Source organism: Neodiprion lecontei, chromosome 3, assembly GCF_021901455.1.
Source record: "Neodiprion lecontei isolate iyNeoLeco1 chromosome 3, iyNeoLeco1.1, whole genome shotgun sequence".
NCBI classification, from domain to species: Eukaryota; Metazoa; Arthropoda; class Insecta; order Hymenoptera; family Diprionidae; genus Neodiprion; species Neodiprion lecontei.
Genome location: NC_060262.1, coordinates 2,564,436 through 2,586,202, shown reverse-complemented (window position 1 = coordinate 2,586,202; position 21,767 = coordinate 2,564,436). Strand labels below are relative to the sequence as shown.

The 21,767-nt window shown below is 35.4% G+C and overlaps 5 protein-coding genes across 10 annotated transcripts in view; 1 reads left to right on the top strand and 4 right to left on the bottom strand.

Moving 5' to 3' along the window:
- Window positions 1-30: 30 nt before the first annotated feature.
- Window positions 31-3,057, bottom strand: LOC107221855 (cytosolic Fe-S cluster assembly factor NUBP1 homolog). Its single transcript, XM_015661012.2, has 7 exons — window positions 2,902-3,057; window positions 2,220-2,461; window positions 1,387-1,488; window positions 1,156-1,246; window positions 770-1,035; window positions 485-671; window positions 31-392 (listed from the first exon to the last, which is right to left on the bottom strand). Exons 1-7 carry the CDS (start codon window positions 2,930-2,932, stop codon window positions 340-342), a joined length of 972 nt encoding a protein of 323 aa, XP_015516498.2. The 5' UTR covers window positions 2,933-3,057; the 3' UTR covers window positions 31-339.
- Window positions 1,899-6,753, top strand: LOC107221853 (tektin-3-like). The gene is made up of 9 exons (XM_015661010.2): window positions 1,899-2,047; window positions 3,137-3,282; window positions 3,923-4,174; window positions 4,256-4,488; window positions 4,575-4,684; window positions 4,777-4,925; window positions 5,154-5,376; window positions 5,461-5,615; window positions 5,918-6,753. The coding sequence occupies exons 3-9, from the start codon at window positions 3,927-3,929 to the stop codon at window positions 6,126-6,128; spliced, it is 1,329 nt and encodes a 442-aa protein (XP_015516496.2). The 5' UTR covers window positions 1,899-2,047; window positions 3,137-3,282; window positions 3,923-3,926; the 3' UTR covers window positions 6,129-6,753.
- On the bottom strand, window positions 6,478-8,036 carry LOC107221850 (cytochrome c oxidase assembly protein COX11, mitochondrial). The gene is made up of 3 exons (XM_015661005.2): window positions 7,484-8,036; window positions 7,082-7,405; window positions 6,478-6,782 (listed from the first exon to the last, which is right to left on the bottom strand). The coding sequence occupies exons 1-3, from the start codon at window positions 7,703-7,705 to the stop codon at window positions 6,630-6,632; spliced, it is 699 nt and encodes a 232-aa protein (XP_015516491.1). The 5' UTR covers window positions 7,706-8,036; the 3' UTR covers window positions 6,478-6,629.
- Window positions 8,037-13,824: 5,788 nt separating this feature from the next.
- The window catches only part of LOC107221848 (longitudinals lacking protein), a 101,977-nt gene continuing 94,034 nt past the window's right edge, over window positions 13,825-21,767 (bottom strand). The window contains exons 7-8 of one of the 6 annotated variants that reach the window (XM_046733647.1): window positions 14,431-14,684; window positions 13,825-13,933 (exon numbers count right to left, since the gene is read on the bottom strand). In XM_046733647.1, the coding sequence (XP_046589603.1) occupies window positions 13,928-13,933; window positions 14,431-14,684 (260 nt within the window). In that variant the 3' untranslated portion in view covers window positions 13,825-13,927. Of the gene's footprint in view, window positions 13,934-14,320; window positions 14,685-15,020; window positions 15,402-17,946; window positions 18,180-18,535; window positions 18,829-20,592; window positions 20,829-21,767 lie in introns of those variants that run through there. The other 5 variants (XM_046733639.1, XM_046733638.1, XM_046733665.1 and 2 more) reach the window with 5 other exon arrangements.
- On the bottom strand, window positions 18,844-20,687 carry LOC124293301 (zinc finger protein 726-like). The gene is made up of 3 exons (XM_046733674.1): window positions 20,570-20,687; window positions 20,159-20,293; window positions 18,844-19,397 (listed from the first exon to the last, which is right to left on the bottom strand). The coding sequence occupies exons 1-3, from the start codon at window positions 20,607-20,609 to the stop codon at window positions 19,174-19,176; spliced, it is 399 nt and encodes a 132-aa protein (XP_046589630.1). The 5' UTR covers window positions 20,610-20,687; the 3' UTR covers window positions 18,844-19,173.

Here is a 21,767-nt window from a genome sequence, read left to right as displayed (position 1 = left end):
AATCGTACTTATTATGTTTATAAATATAAATTTAATGTAACAACATTTATTTTTCGCATAAAATTTTAATAGATAAATATTATTCTATTAAAATATACGCCTTACCCCGCACGTTTCTTTGCGAATAAAATTCTTATACAAATCTCGTCCATTTCCGAGGCTGATGCTAGTCTAATTCGAGCCTAGCAATCATATCATGCGCTAGGGAAATTATCATTCACCATATACCCACCAGTATTGCATCAGGTTCTGACTTTCGCAAATACCTGGGTACTTTTTTACAAAGAAGATAATTTACGATATTTGTAACCGTAGTGTAGATGGAAATGTTGGCTGATGTTAATCGTCCACTGCCGAGCTGACTTCGGTCTTCTCGCACTTCTGTATGATCCCTGTAAACGAAAATTGAAATAAAACTCAACTTGGATTTATTAAGTGAATTACTATTTTTGCAATGTAAACGCAAACAGAAAAGAAGACTTACTTTGAATCATAGGCGATAGCACGGCCACGACTGGTGAGTCTGGCATTTCAGTCATAAAATTTTTACCCTCGTCGCAACATCTTGCCAGGAGTGGATCCAGTGGGATTGATCCCAAAAATTCTATGTTCAAATCCTTGGCTAATTGACGACCTCCACCTGTCGATGCTGGGAATATTTCAGCGGAATTCTAAACGAACGATAACATCAGAAGTTGCACAAAAACCTTACGATTGAGGGAAATAATCGATCGCAAAACAGGGGCAATAATTGCTTTAATGATCTCACCTTGCACTTGGGGCAGATAAACGCACTCATATTCTCGATTATACCAATAATCGGGATTTTGACCTTGTTGCAAAAATCAATCTCTTTTCTTACGTCGAGTAGGGCAACTTCCTGTGGTGTTGTTACCACCAGAGCTCCTGTGATCCCTGCAGCTTTCAAGTACGACGTCGCAGACAGATGTTCGTCGGACGTACCGGGCGGCGTGTCCAGTATCAGATAGTCCAAACTTCCCCAATCAACGTCTGATAAAAATTGTCTTATCATACCTGCGAGGGATATCAATTTTTACCCTTAGAATAATATGAGACCTTAGGAAACCAGAGGTCGGTTTTCCGCTTGGACTGAGCATCGTCTACTATCTTTATCATGATAACAAAATGGAATACCATTTTTTTTCGGCCCTCTCCATATTACAGCATCGCTTGCGCTTCCCAGTAGAAAACCAATCGACATAAGGGATAGATTGTCTTCAATGTACTGCAACGAAAGAGATAAAAATAGACATGAATTTTTCATTTGTCAAATATGTTAACTCCAAATCTCAAGTTGATAAAAGTATAAGTAACAAGAGAAATTCACAAGAATCAATGCGTCCAATGTTATTTCAACAAACTTACAACTGGAGACCACCCGGAAGCACTTTGATGAACTTGTTCTCCCAATACTCCAAGTACCCTGGGCTGAGAAGGGCCACAAATATCTATATCCAAGACTGCGACCTACAAAAAAATAACAGATTTGTATTTAAACTATCCATTATGAGTAAATTCGTATATTAAATGAAAACATCGTTAGAAAATGTAAGAATACATATAATTATTAAAATGGTAAGTAAATTGTAAAGTTTTCCGAGTTTCCAACTACATACTTTAATGCTGCCCCAGATAACTCAGCATTTGTTTTCTTTACAATAAAATGAAATATCACTCACTATCAAAACTTTACTTGGTAAAAATCATTGGTGACCATTTTCATCATTAAGAGAAGAAAAGAAAACGAACAAATACTTATATTTTATCTGAGAATAGTGAGTTTCAGTTACTCCAGTATGACAAAAGATCATGTGACCTAAATTAATTTCACTGAGTTCAGTTGAAAGCCTGACTATAGAAATCAATAAGACCCTGACACAACCTGACACAACATAAGCAGGCTACAGATATCATTTCCTCAGTCTTCCCTACAGCAGGTCACAGCCTAAACTATTGCCTACCATTTACAGTTCTGCCTAATATGTACGTTGAGAATCATTTGGATATTCTCGGTTTGGGAAGAAGGGTGAGTCTGATTCTGGCACTGATAAATTTCTTCCGGTAAAACAAGTTTCATTTGCGGGTTGTTTTCACCCAAACATTTGAACCAGAACACGATTGACTTGCAAATACGATTTTAACATTTAATAAGTATGCTAGTGGGTTATCAATTTAAAAGAGAAGCTCTCGATTCTTACATTTCGTTCCAAATCATCCGCAGCCAATGCCCGTGAGACAAGTGAAGTTATTGTGCTCTTCCCAACTCCACCTTTTCCAGAGAGTATTAAAATTTTATGTTTAACGGACAAAAGCCGTTCCTTGACCAGCTCTATTCCTGGATCAATTTTATTTGCCTCGCCCGAAGAGCATATTGTTTGATTAGGACAGCCGGCGCAGGCGGAAGCTTTTCCAGCATCTTCGCTCTGCGTTCCTGGGCAATCTGAAAGAATAACATAAAAGTGTACAAAATATCCATTATGAGAAAAACACATTATATACAAAACTAAAAGAATTATGGTCAACTATCAAATCGAAATCTGTTATCAAGTACGTAAGTGTATCAAGCGCAGACAAGGGAACTAGAAACAAAATTTTCGCAGCAAGTTTTGTAACGTCGATAATTATCGTTACATTGTAACGGAAAGTTTACGTACTCTATATTTAACAATTTAATTAAAAGACAATACGTCACGTTGTGCTTCTATCATAACCTAAAAATTGGATTCCACTTCAATTTGGATGCATATTTAAACTCCGAAAAGTTGTCGACTGAATAAAGATATCTCAAATTGTTTATATTGATCAAATACCGTAGCATGTATAGCTTGTACGTTTGAATCTCTAATAATTCCGGTAGAAAACTTAAATGAATATATTTACGTTCAGGCACCTCCGTCTTAACGTCAGCCATGTTGACCTCTAATCGTTGGCGGGTAATTTGAATTTTTAATCGTTGCAAATTCGCCACAATTCTAACTTTTGTATTGTTCTTGCAATATTAATTAATCGGGATATTTGAATACCAGTTCAAATTGAATCCCATAATCTGATATAATTATTTGCTCATTCTTTACGCAGTCTTCTTTCTAAACAAATATTATTCATATTTTCACAGCAAATCCAACCGTGGACAGCCGTAGGTGGAGCAATGCCTCGTATCGTACCTCCAGTTCCGATTCAACACAGCCAATGCCATGAAATAGCCAAGCCCCGTCCCTGACATACAAATGCTGGATATGAAAACGTAGAAATCGTGCCGCTGTGAGAGCTTGATGAATTACTAGCTAATTACTTTAAACGTAGAGAAAATTGTTTGAGATCCTCACGATAAGTCAACTGATCTGTATTTGCCTCCTTCGACAGCAGATGTTTTATTTCATTTTCAACTTACTTTTGTATTCCCTGCTTTTTGAATGTGTAATTATTTACTGATATTAATGGGATTGATGATGTTGTCTAACTCTGATTTGCATCAATGGCAATTACCCAGAATTGCATGACTCTGCACTTCTATTTGAATAAAGGCTATTTATGGTGCTTGTAAAGGAATTCCATTGATTTTCTTTGTGTTACTGGAACACCATCCTATTGATCCAACAAACTGCATTGCTATACAAGTGCTGGTGAAGTGACTTCCTTTCAAAACCTTTAAATTTATAGTTTCAACAAAAATAAAGCTTTTTATATTCACTTTTACACATCAAGTGAGTTAATACTCCACAGTTCGGCATTTACAAACAAGTTTTTGGCAGAACAGTGAACAGTTCAGTCATATCTGGGTAGATGGGTTTTAAAGAGACATAAGAATTTGTTTTCGAAACTTGACGTACAGAAGCACGATTAAAATTTGTAGCGCAATTTAGAGGATCTTTCATATATCTCGTTCGATTCGAATCTACAGATCAATGCAGTGCACGATGAAACGTCCAGCTGACGCATACTACATAACAGATAATATGGCAACTCAACCTTTGCGATTTCCCAACTTGGTAGCCGGATATCAACGGAATCCTGCACACGCTTTACAATCGGCATTGTACACAAAATACACACCGAACGAATGGTTTCAGAAGCAAGTCAAGTACTATAACGAGGCAGATTTGAACAGACACTACGCGGAGCGATTGAGAAATGATACTGTGAGAGTTATTAGGTGAGTGTTAAAAAATCATACAACCCTGTGAGAAGTGTAATATTCTTCAGACCTGAGAGATCTCACAATGTTGCGCCTCAGGGAGGCGGAGGAAAAGATACATCAAGGCCAGAGAGAAACAGGCAGAAAAATTGGCGAAAGAATAACCGACGTAATGTTCTGGCGCAATGAGGTTGCCTCCGAGCTTGAAAGGCTTATTATGGAAAACGAGCGATTATACGATTGTAGAAAATTGTTGGAAAAAGCATTGCACGATATTGAAGGACCTTTGCATATCGCAGAAGAATGTTTGTACCACCGAGAATCTAGAAAAGGTATTTGTGGTATAGTAGTAATTCATTGATTAGAATTTACGAAATAGTTCCTCGTTTGTGGTATCAACATGAAAATTTTCATTTAGGGACTGAACTTGTTCACGATGAAAGTGAAAAATCGTTATTGAAGGAGATAGAAAATTTGAAAAACAGTCAAAGAAAGCTTGAAATCTGCCTTGATAAATGCAAAGACCAGGTATCTAAATACACTTGATGCATGATCTGGTTTAATTATTGGTTTCATGTCCTGTATCTATTCAAGTAAATCTTAAACATCATACTCCTCAGTTGCGAAATAGCCGAGCATCGCAGAATCAGCTGGAGCTTGATTTGAAAAATAAAGAAGGTGCTCTTGGTATAGATACAGTTTGTCATCAGCTTAATAATTATAGTCGAGGACTGCAATATTGTGCGGGGATTGAAAAGTTTGACGGATGGTATAAGCCAGTTTTTAATATTATTTCACGTTTAGTTGTACCTTTACGATGTGTTTCAAACATCAAGATCACTTGTGAAATTATGCATTAACGGCCAAAGCATTTAGAGCATCAAATTCTTGGCACGTAGAGTAATAGTATATACAAGTTTTGTAAACACCGCACATTATACAGATTTCTTTTCACTATATAAGGAAAAAATTTCAATCCAAGCGATATACCTTCTAGCGTAATTGAGCAGGAAACATGGGCCGAAGCAGCGAATAGAATTGTGCAAAAATCGCAGACTGAGCGAACAAAATCATGCCAACTTCGAAGTGACGCTGAGGCTTTAATAAATCAAGTTGCCCAGGAGATGTGGGATTCTTGGAGTAATACGAACAATGCACTATCGCGCAGGTCTTCTGAGTTGTTAGAAGCAAAAAACATGTTGAAACAGCACCTGCACAAAGTAACGTAAACTGTTGTTAAATTGATAAACTACTAATTCTCAACCAATCAGTAATTAACTAATTGATTTTTTCGGCCCTTACAGCTTCAGCAGGAGATATTTGATGTGGAAAAGAACTTGGAATTAACACGCAAGGCAATCGCTGACAAAAGTTATGCTCTCAAGGTAGCTCACACTCGACTCGAGGCTCGGCTCCATCGACCAGAACTTGAACTATGTAGAGATTATGCACAGTTAAGGTTTGTGAGACAAATTTTCATCGCCCTTTATATTTTTTCAATTAATTATTGTTACCGACATACACAATCCAAGATTACATGTTGGATATTTTCAACAAGCCCTGCTCTTACTGTTTTAAACGATATGTCTCCCTTTCTGCAGTAGATTTTCCCCTTGTGAAATTATCAGTGTTGAACAGTTCCAAACTCTCTGATATTATCTATTGTCAGATTCTTCGCTGTCGAGGTGTTCAACTTTTTGAAATTACCTTGGTCGTTGATTGCCTGATTATTATCAATTACTGCGAACCGTCATTTTGCAGCTTACAGAAAGAAATCGAAGGAATAAACCAGCAGGTCGAACGCATGTATAAAATGTTAAAAGAGTTGGAAAACCAACACCAGAGATTGCTGAGAACGCGGAACTCAATGGAGCACGACTTGGCGTTAAAAATTGATGCCATGTATATCGATAAAGAAAAAGTAGCTGGGCTCAGGCGTGCTTACCCAGTGAACGCACTTTTTAGATTTTAGTTTCACGCTCTGATAGCTCAGTTATTAAAAGCTTTTTAGAAGGAACTTAATGTAACTTAATAAAATGATGAATTCATTCACGTTTAGTCAGGTGCTTAGAAACAGTTTAGAGTAGGATTTAGATTGCTCAGTATTGAGTAATTAGGAGCGATGCCTGCCGGAAAAAAAAGAGTGAAGAAAAAAAATAACAAACAAAAATACCACGAATGTTGTCCAATCATAACGAATCATTAAAAGTATCTAGCGATAGTTCTTGATAATCATGAAAAAGAAATACACTCCTAAAGGATATTTAGGGTATGTGATAATTTCACAGCAAAAATAATGTAATCAGTAAACATTCGATAAAAATCTTCAAATACACGTATGTATATACATGTATATTAGAATATATAGATATATATACATATATGTTGTCTATACAGTAATTTGCGCTAATATTTCGTAATAGGATATTACATAATTACCTATTGAATAAATAATCGATTCGATCAAACGTTACTACGAGTGCCTATTAGCATAGCCAGGTAGGGGAAGTTTCAGACCATCTCTGGCCTCAAAAAAAGTGTAGGATAACGTTATTTCATCAATATATTCCAGCTTGGGATCCTCCACAATCTCCGGGTCCAAGTAAAAAAAAACCGGCATGTCCACCTGATAAACAGATTAGCAAGCCATTTATTTTCATCTTTAGATATAAATGATGAGTCGAAGAAGAGTACCAAAACATTATTAAAAAAATACTCGATCTCTCTACCACTGCCACACTAAAAATACCAAAATATTAAAAGTTCTAAAACTAATCTAAAAGCATTTAATAGCATTTTTTAACAGTTTTTATTCTTCTGTGTTTTACCCTTTTTTTAATTGTCCTATGTATTTTGTAATTTCATATAAATTGACTGGAACTTATTAGGATACACAAGGATATCTGACGATTTAGCTCAAATCACCTGTTCATGTGGATTCAGCATTTGTTCCTCGAAGCAGAAACACTGTATCTTATTGAAGTATTGGCCAGCTTCGAACGGAACAACATTGTAAGTGGATATGCCGACAACAGGTTTGTCCGATGGATTTGTAGCAGTATAAAACGCGAGTGCAGTTTCTCCGGGCACAACGTCAATCTCATTTTGTTGCGGCTTGAAGTTCCACCTCATGCTAGCGCCGACGTCTGCGTTGAATCTGACTTTGAACTGGCGATTCTGGATCGATTTCATAGTTTCTATTTTGGAGGCATCATGCCCAGTCGCTGTTGTCCCACCGTAACTGTACGCCTAAGGAGAGCGGATATTCATAAAGAGAAGAAAATTACAAAGATCAAAGTGGATCAAATTAAACGAAGGTATTCATACCCTACAAAACAGCCTGTACAAAGGCACAGCGGCGTAGCTCAAACCAACAGCAAGCACACCCGCTGCTGTGACGTAGTGGAGAGTGGCGCGAAGATTTGTCTTCCGTTCACTGTGTACCGTTGATTTCGAGCTGTCGTATTCTTTGAATAAATTTTTACCAACGTTTGTGCTAAATTGTCTGTTTCGCATTAACGCGATTCCACGACACGTTCGGTAATACATTTTCTCGCTGTTTTAGGTTACCTTCACTTTCTAACGAATCTAACCTAACCTAACCTGGTGTAGTCTAGCAAAAATTTGTCGGCATTTCACTCACTTGGAACTCCACAAGTTTGTTTATATTTTATCAATCGGATTCCTTTTTCGAACGATACGTTCGCCGCAAATCATTTTATTTTTGTTATTCGCTTACTTATCCGTTCGACGGTCGCTTTCGGCTGCTTACTGATAGTGAATCTCTTGCTCGTCTGCTAGCTCTGATCAGCTCGTGTAAGTTCAGCTCTAAAATCGATCATCGAGATATCGAGGGCTGCAGTTAAGAACGATTCGAATTTAGGTATAATTTGAAAATTGAAATTTGTATTACTATTCCGGAGTACACAGGTTTGAGAGACGGCGATGATAATGTTAACTGCTATTCGTTGATAATAATATAAAATTCGTCGTTCATTCGCGCATTGGATAGAAATTTGCTGACCTTTTATTATCAGTTATCGGTTGATTTTCAGTAAAGTAAATAAATCAAATCGTTTCGTTTTCTATTGTTTTCTTATTGTTTTAACTTAGCTTTAATTTACCGAGTCAACAAGTACCTGGGTTACTTTGGCTTTATATGCATACGTATAGCTTAGTACTTTGGACCGAGCAACAACTTGTCAGATTTTTACTAACAAGTTAAATTTAAATTTCGGTAGTTCTTTCTAACGTAGATTGACCAAATAAGCTGTAAGGATATGTATAATAAACAGATAATGTAACACGTGTGGCGATGTTGCAATGACTAAATTAATCTATACATATAACTGTACAAAAAATCACATCGCTACAATTCGCTCCAAACTTACGTTAATACGTTCTTCGATATATCTAAAAAATTTTGATGCGATCTTATCAGATATTATACACTTGTTCATAGATTTGTGTTGTTCTCAAACCGGTACGCAAATGAGTACGCTGATGGTCGTGCAAGTGATGACGATGCTTGAATTTTTTCTTACAAACTAAACACTGATATCTGGGACGAACTCCACATTCAAGTCTCAAATGTCGAGTAAGGTTGCATCTATGAGAGTAGCTACGTCCACATCGTGGGCACAAAAACGGAGGACCATCCTCTCCATCTCTAAGTGGCTGCCAAACTGAAACATTAAATGGATTACAAAAATTTAGCTGAATTTTAACATGCAGATTCATCGATTCATGCTGCAATTAAACTCTCAAGTTGCATAATAATTCGTCATTCGATTAACAAGAACTTGGTATGATGCCCAAATAATTTTTTTTCCTTGATGGCAACTTGTGCAAATGCATTAAATGTAAAAGACTTATAATTAAGGCGTTAGCAAATATATGTTTATTAATTCAACTAAAGTTATATATATATATGTATATACTATATAATGTATATATAGATTACACAATCTACATACATACTTAGTATAATGTGTCGAATTTGCGAATTCATTTTAAAATAACAATGATTCGTTTCAACGAAAATACTTCAATTTCTAATACATGTATATCTTTTCTTTTAAATCACAGTTTGAACTAATGGTAAACTATTCTCTATATAATTACACTGGTTCGTTATAAAAATTCAACTGAATAAGAGGATTTTTTTTCTAGTATCATATAGAGAAATATATGAATAAGCAGTGAAATTTATACTCAACTATACAGGGTGTCCCTAAATTGCCTCCCACGGACTAGCCAGCATGATACCTCGTTAAAATCCAACCGAGAATTTCTTTTCCGGAAGCTCGTCCGACGCATAGTTTTTGAATTATAAGCGATAGCGCTAGGCCAATCAGAGTGCACCATTTCGTCTAGATTTGCCGCCACGGAAATTGCTGTTTTGTTCGGCTGGGTGAATTATTATTATTCGTTTACGAATTGAATATCGGCACCTCCCCTCTCTCCCTGTTGCACCCCTTCTCGGGCGCTGACCTCGGTATTGTTGCCGCGGACACGCTGCCGGCCGCACATTCACGGGCGCACACTTGTGTGAGTAAACAGAAGCGCATCCTCAAGCATAAGGGGTACAGCAGCGTGAGAGGGGAGGTGCCGATATTTAATTCGTGAACGAATAATAATAATTCACCGAGTCGAACAAAACAGCAATTTCCGTGGCGGCAAATCTAGATGAAACGGTGCACTCTGATTGGCCTAGCGCTATCGCTTATAACTCAAAAACTATGCGTCGGACGAGCTTCAGAAAAAGAAATTCTCGGTTGGATTTTAACGAGGTATCATGCTGGCTAGTCCGTGGGAGGCAATTTAGGGACACCCTGTATATGGTACATGTTATGTGTGATACACGCAAGACACTGTGTGCGTGCATAATTCTCATTTGATTATTTTTATTCACTTATGACAAATATATATATATATATATATATATATATATATATATTGCAATGATCATTTAACTGATTTTACCCTTAGCATAATATACTACACAATCTACGTAACAATGTAATTTATTTTATCATGTGCGCAGGATATCTCATTCGTTGCTAAGAACTATAGAAAAATATTATGATGATTCTTTGCCCTGAATTAAATTAATATGGCAGTTTTATCAGTCTTTACTGGAGACGCGTTATGTTTTGTTAATTACTATTTAGAGATCGTTGGTAATGATTATAAAATACGTGTATTGGAAAAAAAATAAACGAATTAAAACCTGTGCAATGCAGTCGATGAATTGTAGCTGAAAATGAGTCAAGAAATTTGTTGAATAATTAAGATTTCTCCGTATGTTTAAATTAAGTCTCTTTAGATCCAGAGTCAATAAAAATAATTAATCTGTTCAAGGTTTTTGATGTGTACGCATATGTAGCACCAAATTATGTTTATGCTTAGACTTTTTATGACAAATAGGACATTCAAATTGTGGCTCTACACCACATTCAAATCTTATATGCCTGTTTAATGAATGAGGTCTAGCGTATGCGTTACCACATCGTGGGCACGAATATCCACTGGTTTGAATATTGCTCGTTACGAAGCTTAAGGTTTCTGTGGGGCCACAATTCACGTCCGAGTTTGTTTGTTCACTTGGACAAGGCAATACATTTTGTTCAACGGATTGTGACATATCTGCCATTTCTTTCTCGGTTAGAAACAAGCAGGCTGCTCCTGATCGCTGCACTCTTTGCTGGCCCCCGCATGATATCGAAGATTTTTCATCGCTGCCCGGAGTCTTCGATGTGGTAGCCATTTTTTTTTCAGCAAGTAATTGGAAGTACAGACTCTGATATTGGTAATACCATTCAATAGCTGCCCCTGGTGAATATTTCTGGTCTAAAAAAAGATAAATAAATCTTGTCAACATTATTCAGCATAAACTGTGTTATTTGGATCGTATGTACCATTGTTTGCGCAAAGCACAACTAACATAACGTGTAGGACGAACACAGAACAAGAGTTCAACACATACCATTCACCAAAAGCGTTGACGAATTATTTTATTGTCTCTGCAAATATCAACTATTACTGCAATATATGAAGCCCACCGATCATACTTATCTAAGCAAACGAGATTATTTTTGATCTCCGTGGTTGAGCACCAAGTACGTGAATTTCGTTCTCCAAGAACAAATCATGTATTTTATAGGTACATCACTTATTCCAGTAAAAAAATAAAAAAAAAACAATCGTTAATTAAATATAATGGGTATAATTTTGGTACAGATATATTTTATTATTTCAAACGAAAACGGCTGTCTAATCTACGACGCAATGCAACAAATAAAAGTTCTGTTCCATTTTCCACTCTGCTAAAATAGTCACATTTCTCTTTATCAGATCAGAACTTGTCATTTATTAGTATGTACTAACAACATGTGGGGTGATTATAAAAGAATTTGGCGAAGAATTGTCTGAGGTTCGTATTTTTTTTTTTTTTTTCTAAAGGTAATCCGTTATGCAATTCAAAATATCACGACGCAGTTAATATTTACAAGTATTTTAGATGTACATAATTATGCTTGGGATATAGAGAATTTTTCAAACCATCATAGAAGTCTCAATAGCTAGTTGTATATTACATTCGATTTACATTGCCTGTGAAATTATATTATGTTGAATATCAATTATGCGGAATTTGAATTTCTGTGCACTGCGGCAACGTGGTTTTTAACTTTAAAATAATGATAAAATTTTTTTCCACATAAGAGGCACGAGAATTTTTTTTCCTTGTTACATTCAAAATTCGTGTGCCGCTTCAAGTTTTTCGAAAGCTTGTATCCCTTACCGCACACAGAACAAACATATCGATCCAAACTATTGCGATTTCTTGAAGTAGAAGTTGATGGTGTGTCGTTATCGAGTCGAGTTGTAGATTTCTTGGAGTGTTTTACTGATTCGTAAGTATTTTGTCTACTCGCTCTTGGACTCAACAGTGTGTTAATGTCGGCTGAGCGAAATTCGTGTCTCTTAATAATAACTCGCGGACACTTTAGCTCGCTATCGTTTTGATAATCTGAAAGAAAAAATTGACAAGTTTTAATAAGTTACAGGTAACTATGAAAAATATTACTTTTGCATACATGTAAACTCTTCGATATGCTCAGAGCGTACATATTCGATTATAGGATGTATAACAATATTTATCTGAGATACTGTTAGCGCATTTCATGTGAATCAAAAAGTCCGCTCACAAAATCTAAGAAAACATACTTGCTGGAAACTTTGCACATGCAATGTGTTGTACCGATTCAAAAAAGGGGAAATCTAAGCCTCAAATAATTGTCAAAAAATAAAGTATCAAGTATTTTTAATGCCAATATTCTCAACGATGGTACACACTAGTTTCTCAAAAGCTCATGCAACACTTGATGTATGTGAATAGCTCACAGCAACGATGATCGAAGAGTCTGTTCACACAGGGATTTATTATTAACATACATAATTGAATACCCTTACGATTAAGATGAATAGTTTATGCATATTGTAAAACATGAATCCACTCTTATAGTCATACGTAATAAGTAAATCTTTTGAAATAAATTAAATGGTATAAAATTTACACTTGATCGCGAATGAGCATTATAACTTAGGTAGTATTCAGCCTACACACAGAAAATTGTAAATAAGCATTGACTTTAGAATCTGCCGTGAGTCAAAACGTGATTGCGCAGTTCGGAAGGTTGATCGAAGATCTTTTTACAAATGTAGCATGAAAATGTTTTCCTATTCTTTCCGCAGCTTTCCCTTTTATGACGTCTCAGACTGTCACGCCGCTTATATGTCCTGCCACAATCAGAGCAAGCAAATTGATTTTCAAGTGCATCGATTGCTCGTCTGGCAAATAATACAGTTTCAGACAAGACTGTACAGGGCTCGACGTTTAATTTTGGCAGATGTCCTGTCATTTGGGGTATATGTTGCATGTCGCCTGACAGTAGATTCTGCATTCGTTGTTTAAGTCGCAGCGTCAAAACAGGATCATAGTCTAACGCAGAATTTGGCGACGACAAATCTGGAAAGTAAATCAATGTTTTAGAAAATTATACTCGCTACTTTGTAAATAAAGCATAAATATTAGAGTGCATACAAGCTGGACACTATAATGCAGTAAACGAAAGCTGATTAACAGCTTCCAGTTTTAATGCAGTTGAACAATTTCGAATGAAAACGAATTGAATAAGGTGACGTGGTCCGTTGTAGAATCAATTTTCTTCAATTCTTTTCGATTCGAAATCATCCATTTTCGTTCGTTGGGAATGCTGGCTGAAAGTGAGAAGTGACAAAGTTTATCGAACCTAGTCACTAATCTTATATATATAATTCTTAGAGACTCAACACTTTATTATTACTAAATACAACGATTAAAAAAATTATCAAGTAATTACAAGCTATTTTTATTTAGTATTTAAAATCCTATAGAACTATGTTGATTTATCAAGACACAAAACACAAAACACAAATGACAAATTTTTGATGTTCATATTCCATCATGTTTTGATAGCATATGATCACGAAACCGATATCTTCGGTAAAACTTTCTGTCACACAGATCGCACGAGTATCTCGCCTCTTTATCGCCGCACTCAGCCTTTTGGTGACGTCTCAAACTGTCCATCCACGTGTAAGACTTTCCGCATTCTCCGCAAACATATCGTTGCTTGTTAATTTTACTGCACGATGAATTCATAGAAATAGCAGAACCATCCAAGATGAATGGCAACCAATGAGTTTGCGAAGTATTGAGTTGCATGATTATATCTGAAAAAAAAAAATAAAAACTCATGTATCCAAATAGCAAATAGTATATTGCGTTAAACTAAGAGTACCTTCTACAAACTACGAGTGAACGTGCGAACATTTTTGTTACATAAACAGTACTATCTAATTACATTAGGCGCTGATTACGTTTTATATCTTGAGGATCAATGATGGATGATCGAGAACTGCAGACAGGATTAATTTAATAATTCACACATATATTTATTTCACGACGAACATTATTTTTAGCAGAGAAAATGTCGACATCTCATTACTCATGAAATGTATATTACACGTTATCGAAATAGCAGACATTGAATTTCTAAAGTAGCATAAAATACTATATATAGTCAAGGATCAGATGTTCTGACTTAGGCAAACTAAAATGTACAGACGATATAACAAACGACAAAATTGGCTCATCTTCCATGCAAGGCAAGATGATGGTTCCTTAACAGGAATCTGTAATTAAACTTTTTATTACACAGTTTACATACATGTTGTCCCTTTTTATTTCCACATTCGACACGCTGGTGCCTCTTTAAACTGTCGTACCTTTTGTACGATCTTCCACACTGCATACAAATAAAATCTCTACATCGTTCAGGTTGCGACGGAGTGCTTTGATATACCGGAAAAAGACTTAGTCTTGCTGCCGTTAAGTCACGGCATCGAATAACACGTTTGGTAGAACGTCGCGGTCTTGGAGCAATGAAACTTCCGATAGCTTGTTGTGCCACTGATCGTACACCTGAAATGATATTATTTATATACAGTTAGAATTGTGAATATGAAATACAGATCTCAGTTGAATACGTACAACAACGAATCATACATATACCAATCGCATTCTCTTCATTTTTATAAAATTTAATATGTAACTTATGTGTGAACTAAAAATAAAGGTAAGTTGAAATAAATACTTCCGACACTATGCGACAGATAAATAAAAATCACTATTTCATGTTTTTGGTTTATTATTATTTGCACATACATTTATAATGGATTAATGATAAATATTGATTTATTCCATACTAGTGTAATACACGGAACAGATCATCGTACAGTTTTATTTACCAACCTTCTACGTTGTGCTCTGAAAGTATGGATTCAACACTATAGCAAGTTTATTTCCGAATCCTATTAAACTTTTTTCGACACCGAGATTCGTGATCCCTTAATGCGAATTTATAGCGAAACCCTCTGCCACAAATGCAACAGATTTCAGAGGGACCAACTCCACATTCCAGACGTAAATGCCGAGTCAAAGATCTTTTGACCTTGTAAACTTTGTTGCATCGATTGCAGGGAAATTTAGCAAGAGATTTTTTTACACGAAGCGATGTTTGCAGGTTTTGCAAATTGTGCGACAAGCTGGACGTATTTCTTGTCGAATAATAGTCATTCCTCGAGTTGGCTTTTTGATCTCTGTGGACGACCATTGGGAACAGCTTTCCATTGTGCAAATCTAAAACAACAGAAAAATCTTTTTCAGTATAAAAACATACCCGATGCATAAAGCGAAAGTGAAATAATTTTCCAGAAAGATTCGGCTCGTATTGACTATCAGGTCTGTTAATTACGCTTGACGTGACAAGAAAGTTTCTACTAGATGATAATCACGTCTGCAAATAATGTTGTGACGATACAATTAGATATTACAAAAGTCCAAATTACATGATTAAAATATTATAGTTTAATAGTATTAGTACTGTTCAGATGATACTGAGAGAATGCACTTGGCTGTTTAAGGCTTTATTTCGTCAACACAAGTAATTGTCAATACATTGTCAGTGCGAAGAAAAATGATCACATGAATTATTTATCCTAGATTGGGATAGAGTATAATGAATAAAAATTATATCTGTTACATGAAAGCTTCTCATAGAATGATGTGATGTATCTTTGATGCGTGGGATTGCCAGCGATGTTTGTGTTTAAATTTCCTTCCACAAATAGGGCACGTGAATGTTGGTTCCTTTCCACATTCGATACGCATATGATTTTGTTGGGATACTTTCCACATGTATCGTCTTCCACATCTGTCGCAAGCCCATTTCTTCAGCCGGTCTATAAAAAAGATATTCGAACATTTAATGTAATAAATTTATTACCATTAATTCAATGACGCCATTCTTGTCATAAATTTTTTCTCGTCAATAGGAGGAATTTTAATAATTGTTGTTGTACTTTGTTAATTTGTATTTGCATTTATTTCAAAGTTTTATTGCGAGAGACATGTTTGTACGACATCAAGTGTGATTTGAGTCGGTGCTTGTGTTTAAATTGGTTTCCGCACAACGGGCACACAAATTGTGGTTCCTTTCCGCATTCGAATTTAAGGTGCTTGTGCAAGGTATACTGTCTTAGGTATCTTCGTCCGCAATTGTTGCACACAAATCTTCTGTAAGGCGAATAGAAACCTAGAAAACAAGCAGAGAAAAACAAAACGTACGTTAGTTTATGAATCACAGTAATTTTTAACAATAATGATAAGACGAACGGGCGAATTGTTATACAACGTAAGCATGGTAAAGTTAAAATATAATTCTTTATTTACAAATTGAATATATAATACGTGGAAATTCTCGCAGCTTGAATTGGTAATAGAATTATTAATTATACGCTTTGTTTTATAATTATCTTGAAGACATGAAATTTTTCCTGCGCCTATTAATACCAAACGTTATTTTTATTATCGTTACAAGTCGATTCTTCATGCTTGTGAATTGTCTTGAGATGCTTCTGTAAATGATGTTTTTGCTTGAACCTCTTCCCACAAATGACGCAAAGAAATTGTGGTTCCTTCCCGCAATGCCTCGAATGATTCCACATTGTCTTCTTTTTGTTAAACATCTTGCCGCAAGTCCGGCATGGGTAGGTTGGCGCATCCTCGGTGACTGGAAAATAATTCCTAATTTAAAATTCGAACAATGAAAATTGTAACAATAAAAAAGAATGATAATAGATTCTATTTGACGCAAGACTCTCATAGAGATAATTTTAAACATTCATATACAGCCTCGGCATCATTGACAATGTAATACGTATTAATACCATTATTGCTATTGGCGTAAGACATGGAAGTTAGATATCAAATGGGATTGCAGTCGATGTTTATATTTAAACTTCTTTCCGCACAGATGGCATGCGAATCTCGGTTCTTTTCCGCACAATCTTAGATGGTTGTACATGGAAGATTTGTGCGTGTACTGCTTTCCGCATACTCTGCATGGATGAGTTAGTGAATAACGCACACCTGCAAAACAAAAAAGAAATACCATGTTGATACTTGTCAAGGAATGATGCGTATACAGGCGAGACATGCGATGACATTTTAATTATATAGACACCCATAAAACATTATATGCTTACAATGATAATACATATATTGTTAACATTGGGAGTAGGAGTTTCACTGCATTTAAAAGTCACATTTTTATGGATGTTTACTGCAGTCTATATATTATTATAAATACCACAATTCGACATACACTTACAAATTCAATTATATTATTGTCTTTAAAATTAGAGGGTAACGCTCGACTGAACATCTCATTACAGACGCTTAATAGATAAATAATTAACCTTATTTCACCTTCAGTATGCACTTTAATAATGATAATGATAGTTTTCCCTCTCACCAGTTGAAATACTAACGAATATCTCTCAAAAAACTTCGAGTATCCTTGCGCAAGGTTTTCACGAAAGTAGCGTGTCTTACAAGAACTCTACGTACTGATTCTTATTAGATAAATTTATAAGTACGTAGTCACATAGGTATTGGCATTATATAAATGAAACTAAAGAATCTATCAAGTTTGAACTGCGCTGTTAGCGCTGAGTTTATAGATTTGAATGACTATTATTTTTAGAACACGATACGATTTAAGATTAAATGCCGCAGTTGAACGACAAAGAAAAAAAGATAATATAAAAAAAAAAAAAAATTATCAAGAATGGTATTACAGAGTCTCGATATTTAATATACATTATATTAAATTTACAAAGCGTTGGATCATTTAGTTTTACGAACATAGCCAATTGTGTATGTACATTAAATGCTGCTTTAATTGACCCCTGCGTCTGACTTTGATTCGACAAACTGGGCAGGCGAATTGTGGCGATTTGCCACATTCTTCACGCTTGTGTCTAGTCAAAGATGGTTTCCACGTATACTGTTTCCCACAGGCATCACACGAATATTTTCCTCGGTATCTTTTATAGTAATCTGACCTGAAATTACCTGAAAACATAAAATTAATGATTATTAGAAATTCAATTACATAGGATTATTTAGGATGATATTAGTGTCCGATCACAATAGTACACGTCACCCGTAAAATTTTAAAACGCTATTTACAGAATGTCAGTGATTTTCATATTTCTTGCACGGTGATTCATTTAAAATCTTTATTAGAGTGTACATAAATATATATACTTGTTAGCTGCCATCTCTAATAGTTGGATAATATACGTGACTCGGAGTATTATTACAAATTTTAATTATCTTAAAACATACACCATTTTTATTAGAACAAATCTGATGTAATGATAATAATAATCATAATAATAATTAGACGGGTACACAACAATAGATATCGTAAGGATAATCTAAACCTGTTCGTTTCTTTTCTACTCCATATACGTATAATATTAGACAGTTCATGTATTCTTCCTTTTCAAAAGCAACCATGGATGCATATTAATTATGTGTTTCTTCAAAAGCCACTTGTGTCGGATCCTTATTTCGCAAACTGGGCAACAATGCTGCGGTGCTTTTCCACACTCTTCGCGTTTATGTCTGGTCAAAGACTGCATCCACTTATACTCCTTTCCGCATGTGCGGCAGGAATGCTTTCCAATCCTTTTGTAGTAGTCGCCTCCTAAACCACCTGAAAATAATTAATTCATTTTTGAGTGATCGGTTTGCCAAGAGAACAAATTCATTTTCTTTAGGATGTGGTGCTCTCGCAATTACATGTGTGAAAGGTTAGAGAGGGAATTCAATAATACAGAGAACGTGTGTATTGCCGTTGTGGAATGAGCGTATAATTTCATTGTATATTAAAATTACTCTTTCGCATCGTCACACTTGTTATCCACTTTCTTACAATTCATACTGCAGGGTTTTTTCTTCTGCTCTTTTTCTATTTGTTTTAGGCTTTTTTCTTTTTTCTTTTTTTTTCTATAAAAATGTAAAAGTAACGCAGAACAATTGTATTTAAATAAAAGCAATATTAAATTATTTCAATTTCAAATTTATGAACAGTGACTTCGTGACGCTGGAGATAGTCCTTTCGCTTGAATTTTCTACCGCAAAGTCGGCAACAATATTTTGGCAACTTTCCACATCCTTCCCGTAGATGCCGAGTTAGAGAATCCGCCCATGTATATTGTTTCCCACATTTATAGCAACGAAATGGTGCATCATAGTTCACACGTTTGGGATCTCTTTTAGCGTCTGAAACAACAATAAAATCGAGTTATTTATGTTCATAAGGTCCAATTATTAACTGGATGTCGTTGACGTTACGACCGAGTTACATTAAGACGGAAATAAAGAATGACAGTTGTGTATCAACCTTGGTAAATATAGAATTACTGTTTGTAAAAAAATATCTTTTGTGCGTTCTTCTCCTCAATTCTTATCCGAATGCGAAGATTGTCTACAAACCTGTAAATGTTTTATCTTTATCCACGATAAACCAGGTGCTGGGTGTGGTTCAGTTTGACTCTCAGAGTCAGGCTACCGATTACTGCCTTAAATCAAATGACAATAATGTAAAACGATAACGATCCTGAAATAGATATAACAGCGTTTTACAAATATTACATTTATTGAAAATAAAAATTTGATCATAATACGTGTACATATACAATGTTATATGCCTTACTAAGTTTGTAACGTTGCAATGTTTTATTATAAAGCTTGCAAACAATAAAACATTAGAATATTCACCACATCGTTACGCAATTCGATACCACTAAAAATCATGATATAGTATTATATTTGCACAGAGAACGAAAATATAACGAGGGTGTATTTTTTTCCTTAAATCTAACTAGTAGACGATAACGACTATTAACGATTTTGGGAGAGGTAAGCGACGTTTCCTTGACGTGCCTGTTTTTTCGAGTATTTCGTTGACTTTACTTTGCATTTGTATTTTACGTGCTGATACAAGGAATCTGTCCATCTGTAACGCTTGTCGCAATAGTTACATTTGACTGACTGCTGCTTGCCACATCCCTCGCGACGATGTCGTTCCATGGATGATTTCCAGGAGTACGATTTTCCACAATCACTGCATGGGTACTGATTCCCAGAGTATTGGAATTTCATTCCATACTGCAGACCTGAAAACCCATGAAGTATTAGTAAAATAGTGGTAACCCGATTTTCGTGAACAATTCTCATTCAAGATGGTTCATGTGTGTGTTTGAAATTTAGGAATATAGATCAGGATTGAAATTACTGCTACACCTCGTGCGTTAAGAAACGTTTATTCTGTGAAAATATCAACCATGATGGTCAATTCGATTATACAATGATTATAGCTTTGAATAGCTATAATCGTTCGATCACTACACTGTTCGAATATCTGATTAGTATTGATATTACTAGACACTGACCAATGTTATAAATTATACGTAATTTATACTTGATATCCATGTATGGCTAAATTGTGTCGTTGAAAATTGGCTTTCTGCTTGAATCCCTTCTCGCAAATGTTGCATATGTATTGTGGATCTTTGCCACACTCCATACGCAAATGACGTTTCAAACTTCCTTTCTGGCTGTACGATCTGCCGCATTTGTAGCATGGATATGGTTTCGAGTGACTTCTCCGCTTGAAATTCAGAAGGCTTACTTTTTGATACGTTCCTGGAACTTAAGAACAAAGGATAAATAATTACAATATGTGTTCGGTATTTCATTATTCCAAACTACAGAAACGTAGGATATTATAAACACTTAATTTACCAAAATCATGTTTCTATGGATACAATAAGCTACAGGATAAATTCGGAATGGTTCATATAGTTTATTCGCAGTCTATAATTTTCAATTTTATGTACTGTACAAGCATTGTTTTGATTCGCTAAATTATCCTCGTTTTGTAATTTATCCAACTGGTACACGTGAAAGAAGGTTTCATTTCTTTTTATTATTTACAATAAGAAATACAACTTGGATATGCAACAGTTTGCATAATATTGGTTCAGAATAAACTTATACGCAGACATAACGCTGAATCAACAAATATATTTATTTTTCCACGATTAAGTCCGATCAAGTAGTCTGATCAATAAAAAGGCACGTGCATGGTCAATTTGTGGCGTTGCAGGCTTCCCCGCTGTTTAAAACGTCTCCCACAGTAATTGCACATGTTCTGGGGTGCTTTTCCACATTCCTCTCGTAAATGACGATTCAACGAAACCTTCCACACGTACGTATTTCCACATTTATGACATGCGAATGGCTTCCTGATTTGGATTCTATTTACTCCGACACGCTTCCTAAACCGCATACCTGCTGAAACTGAAAAAGTAAGGCAAGTAAAGCGAAGCAGTGATTAGTGGTTTGCAAATTTCATCGTAAGTGTAAAAAATTAATAGTTTTGTTAAACCCTACGCAATTTTGGATACTTTACTTCGACATGTTCTAATCAAATTCAACTTAAATTTTAAATATGGGACCCTAGTCAGCGCATTAATTCATTTTTTAGAAAGGATTTGGGTATGAGGGATTTATATATTTTTTAATCAATAATCAACAACAAACAATATTGGGTAGCCGCTACCATGACTCAGTAATTCAAGTATTGCT

Coding starts and splice junctions, on each gene's coding strand:
- LOC107221855 (XM_015661012.2), bottom strand. CDS start 2,932: ATGGCTGACGTTAAGACGGAGGTGCCTGAAC. Junction 1,247..1,386: donor CTTCCGGGTGGTCTCCAGTT/GTAAGTTTGTTG, acceptor CTTTCGTTGCAG/TACATTGAAGACAATCTATC. Junction 1,036..1,155: donor GAGAGGGCCGAAAAAAAATG/GTATTCCATTTT, acceptor TATCCCTCGCAG/GTATGATAAGACAATTTTTA.
- LOC107221853 (XM_015661010.2), top strand. CDS start 3,927: ATGCAGTGCACGATGAAACGTCCAGCTGACGCATACTACATAACAGAT. Junction 4,489..4,574: donor CCACCGAGAATCTAGAAAAG/GTATTTGTGGTA, acceptor ATTTTCATTTAG/GGACTGAACTTGTTCACGAT. Junction 5,616..5,917: donor AGAGATTATGCACAGTTAAG/GTTTGTGAGACA, acceptor GTCATTTTGCAG/CTTACAGAAAGAAATCGAAG.
- LOC107221850 (XM_015661005.2), bottom strand. CDS start 7,705: ATGTATTACCGAACGTGTCGTGGAATCGCGTTAATGCGAAACAGACAA. Junction 7,406..7,483: donor TGTACAGGCTGTTTTGTAGG/GTATGAATACCT, acceptor CGCTCTCCTTAG/GCGTACAGTTACGGTGGGAC. Junction 6,783..7,081: donor TGCTGAATCCACATGAACAG/GTGATTTGAGCT, acceptor TCTGTTTATCAG/GTGGACATGCCGGTTTTTTT.
- LOC124293301 (XM_046733674.1), bottom strand. CDS start 20,609: ATGGATATCAAGTATAAATTACGTATAATTTATAACATTG. Junction 20,294..20,569: donor ACGTATAATTTATAACATTG/GTCAGTGTCTAG, acceptor ATGGGTTTTCAG/GTCTGCAGTATGGAATGAAA. Junction 19,398..20,158: donor CAAGCAGCAGTCAGTCAAAT/GTAACTATTGCG, acceptor TTGTTGTTTCAG/ACGCTAAAAGAGATCCCAAA.